General features: G+C 43.8%; 1 protein-coding gene across 1 annotated transcript in view; it reads left to right on the plus strand.

Annotated features, from left to right (window-relative positions):
- The window catches only part of LOC104168448 (growth arrest-specific protein 7-like), a gene marked incomplete at both ends in the record, with an annotated part of 12,275 nt that overhangs the window by 7,171 nt on the left and 700 nt on the right, over positions 1-4,404 (plus strand). The window contains one exon of the mRNA XM_009709037.1: positions 1,646-1,720. Coding sequence (XP_009707339.1) covers positions 1,646-1,720 — 75 coding nt within the window. The remainder of the gene's footprint in view (positions 1-1,645; positions 1,721-4,404) is intronic.

The raw sequence follows: 4,404 nt of genomic DNA on the forward strand, positions 1-4,404 counted from the left end.
TTTGCATGGTGAAGGATGTACGCTAGAGTTTTGGTTGGAACTCCTGGTAACTGAGGCAAAAGCAGTGAGCCCTGGCTTTGAGCTGGACAGTTAGGTATTTATCTCAGCTACATTTAGACATTTACATCTTTATTATAGTTGACCTGTGCTCCCTTTCCAGTCCATAGAAATTGACAGTTCTGAAACAAGATTAGTCTCATTCTGAAGTAAGTAAAGTAGGTCAGGTGAAATGTGCCTGGATAAAGCCATTTTCATAGTGAGGTCCTAACCACAGTGTAGCCTTTGGTGCTGAAAAGCTGTATTTGTTGATCTCGCTACAGCAGGCATGGAGAGCTGACTGGTTTTGTTCTCGCAGGAGGGGGAAGAAGAGGACCTCCACATGCTGGGTGAGGTCTGTAGTTGTACTGTGCCATACCAAGCTGGGTATTACCTTGGACCTCGGCCAGCTGCATCCCACAGAGTGACATCCAGGTCATATTTTCAGCAGCCCAGAATATCAGACCCCTCTTAGCTGGCTCAAGGGATCCCTTTTGTCTCAAATGTGCCACGTATAACAGTGCTTGCTCAGCTAGCTACTGCAAATGGGCGTGCCAAAAATACCAACCTTCTGTCTTCTCACTGGAAAGAGATGGATTTCAAATCCGGTTTTGTCCCTGCTGGTACGTAGTTAGCACAGAATGAGGAGTTACTCCACCTGGGTGCCACTCAGCTCTCTCTTGGAGATGCCCTATTGAGCAAGCTCGTTTGAAAACCAGCGAATAGCTAGTTGTTTGCCCTAGTTGGGATCATGTATACCTTGCAAATGTTTCACTAGGAGAAGAACTCGGAGAGATGGAGATGGGTGTTAGGTATCATACACATCACCTCTGAACCAGCAGCTGCTCCTTCCCTCCTGCTGTGCAATCAACATTTATCCTTGTCGCCAACAGCTACACTTGTTGTTCTCCCTGCAGCCGTTCCCATAGTGGTTGTGTGCCAATAGCTTCCCTCTTCTGCACCCTCACCGCTGGCAAGCTCAGATCCTGTTCTTGATGTGGTGCTGCTGAGTGAATGGAGAAAAGGACAGGGCAGTGGGTAGGATAGGTGAATGGCAGGGGCTGCACCACCACGTGTTGGTGACAGAAACCCCTGCCATATCTTCACCAGCTTTGTTGCCTGTAACAGGGAGAAGGAAGCATTGGATGTCCCTGGGAAAGGTGCAGTCCAGCACCTCAAACCTTATTTGGATTTCTCCTGCATTGCTGCATTCCTTCATCTTTGCTCCAAGGATGTGTGACCTCACATTTAGCAGCAGCCTGAAACACTTGCTTCTCAAATGAGCCCAGTTTTGCACACAGTCGATGTTGCTCAGCAGAAACACTTTGTGCTTGTTATTTGCTCTCTAGAACTGAGGCTTTTTATTCCAATTTTATCACACATACTGTCCTGCATATATCCCTGCTCTTGCCACTGCACTTTTAGCATATGGAGGCGAGAGATGGATCCTGAAACTGGTGCTGCCAAGCCCTGGAGACTGAAAGGAAAATTCCTGTGGCAACATCTGTTAAAATGCAGAGAATTTCTTTAAATTATGTGTGTGGGTTTCTGCCGTAAAACTTACTTACTGCTGTCTTTTTATTTTTTCTGTGTGCGTGTGTGAGTGTAGGATAAAGATTGAGGAGGAATATGCTAAGAACCTGTCCAAACTGTCTCAGAATTCCTTGGCTGCTCAGGAAGAGGGGTAAGTGTGTCTCTGTGAGTTTTGCAGAAGACAAGAATTTTAACATAAAAGGCATTCCTCCCACATAGGTACATGTATTTTTCCTGAGCTCTCCCATTGAGTAGAATTTTATTTAGCTTAGCTAATACCTGAGTGTGTTGGGGAAGATAGAATTGTTTTGGAGTATTTTTGTTTTGAAGATGTTCATGGTAAGTTTTTAGGAATATGTGTATAAAACATTGCATTTCCAATAATGTGTTTATGCTATCCTTGTTCTAGCCAGCACTAGTTCTTTTAGGGATTAGCATGTATAAGTACTAAATTACTTTGAATATGGAAGAATATATGGAATATATATACTTCTGACAGTAGATCGGTAAGGTCAGGCCGGTAGAATTAGAGCAGCACAGACAGAGGGAGGATGAAGAAGTCTCTTCTCATTGTAGGTCTGTCCCTCCAAGAAAAGCAGCAGGTTGTCTCTTAGTTACAGCATGTTCACACTTTGGAAGTTATTAAGAAGATACTAGGCAATGCACTTTAGACTAGATTGTGGTTTTTGAGTAATGAAAAGACACCACTCCTGAAGGATTAGAAGTTGTTAGCTCTATCTGTTCCAACACAAACCCTCTAAGCACTGAGAGCCAAAGTTGGAAATGACTGTCCTCACCTTAGTTCTGACACAGTGCGTTTCTGCTGGCAGTGAAACTCCACAAGGTGTTTGCTCAGCTTCTGATAGGCAAGGACAGAAATTGCAAGAGGCTAAGTTACTTCTCTAAGCACCTATGTTGATGACGGTTTCTGTTCTTCTTTCCCCTTTAGGTTTGTGTGTTAACCTGCTCCTAGCAAAGCTAAACCCACTTTCTTCCACATCCTCCTCCCATTTTCTTCTACCCCCAATAGGAGAAGGGGGGAATGCCTGAAAAAAGGAAGGGGAAGGAGACTAGGGGAGAGTAGATGAAAAGAGAAGTAATGAGGACCAAAGCATAGGAAGTGTTGAAGTGGGGAACTGAAGGGGACACCGAGCAGAGTGCAGGGAGCTAGGAACACTGCCTGGTGGTGCTCTGCCTGGAGGGGTGGCAAGGTGAGGGAATGGAAGGAGGTCCTGCTGGAATTTCTCCTCCTCGTGCTGTGGTGGCCGAACTGGCTAGGGCCAGGAAGAGGCTAGTGAAAAGATCCTGGGAATTGGTGAGGCCCAGGAAAGGGTAAAATTCCATTTAAAAAAAGTTGAGGGAGGAAGAGCAGCCACCAGGAGAGTTTGAAGGAGCCCAAAGTGGGACTGCAACCTAGCACATTCAAAGTAAACGTTTGCCAAGCTCATCTTCTCGTTCCTGAGAAGGTGTGAGTCATGAGACCCCAGGAACTGCTCTGTGAACACACCAGTTACCACTGCTGGTTTCATACTCCACAGAGCATTTCCCGGCTTTGCTGTCCAGCAGTCTATGGAATTGACACAAATTATGGGCTATCCCTCCAGGTTCCTCTGCCCTCCTCTGATGGTAATAAGACCCACCATCATGTGTGTTAGTGGGACATGAGGGTGATGAGATGGGAGCGATTTGTGGTATTGGGATGGTTCTGTCCAAGTTGCTGTGAGTACAGTGCTGCTGCACAGAAGATGATAGGATTACACAGAAGGTGATACAATCCATGGTCATTTAAGTCATTGTAGTTGGATAAGAGATGCAGAAGACACTTAGCAGGCTGAAAGGCCTTCTTTACTTAAATAGATCAGATAAAATAGTGCCAGTGAGAACTGGACAGTGGGAGGGGACCTCAGGGTGGGGCGAGGGAAGGAGAAGTGTTGGGAACGCTTACATATGTTAAACAATCTCAGGTTGTTTAGCTGTGATGAGCTCCATACTTGAGGACTCAACTCATTGGAGCAATGTTAGGGCTTACGTATTGTTATTTTGAAATTCCAGATGACAGGCAATTTTTCAGGCTATCAGAAAGGGGCAAATATGACTCTCTTTGAAAAGGGGGTGGGGGAGAGAGAGAAGGAGCTGGAAATTGTTGATCACTCAGCTTTATTTAACCTCTGCAAAGTGGTAGAATAAACCATCAAGCTTTCTAGAAGCACTTAGTGGAAAACTAAGGTGATGAGCAATTATTGTGGATGTATACAGAACAATCAATGTCAAACCAACATAAATTCTTCCACTAATGGAATAACAGAAGTCAGCATCATAGCTCTGAATTATAGTGTAGCTTTTTGCAATGGGAGATTCTTGTAGGCAGGCAAGGAAAATGTGACCTAATAAACCCTAAGGTGCAAAACTAGGTAAGATATCATACCCACTACTTACAAAAAGTAAAGTACAGAAAGTAGCTATGGAGTGAAATCCCATAAGGTTTGTCCCAAGTCCAGATTTTTTTCAATGTTTTTGTTAATGACTTATGATAGAATAAATAATGGGTTTACTGTAATCAGAAGTGAGACAAAGCTAGGAGGGATGGTATGTACAATTTGAAGAAAAGATTTCAATTCAGAATTATATAGTTAAACTAGAGAAATTAACTGAAAAAATGAAGATGCACTTCAATGAGGACAAAGTATCAGGTTTTGTGCTTTCACAGGATGTGAAAGATACAGTTACATAACAGTTTGTGGGAGAAGGATCTGGCTATAGTGAATCATAAGCTTATTCATCAACAACTTCACGCTGTTGTCTAAAAAAGCAATTGTACTGAGATATGGAGAAGAA

Source organism: Cariama cristata, unplaced genomic scaffold, assembly GCF_000690535.1.
Source record: "Cariama cristata isolate BGI_N322 unplaced genomic scaffold, ASM69053v1 scaffold18481, whole genome shotgun sequence".
Classification (NCBI taxonomy): Eukaryota; Metazoa; Chordata; class Aves; order Cariamiformes; family Cariamidae; genus Cariama; species Cariama cristata.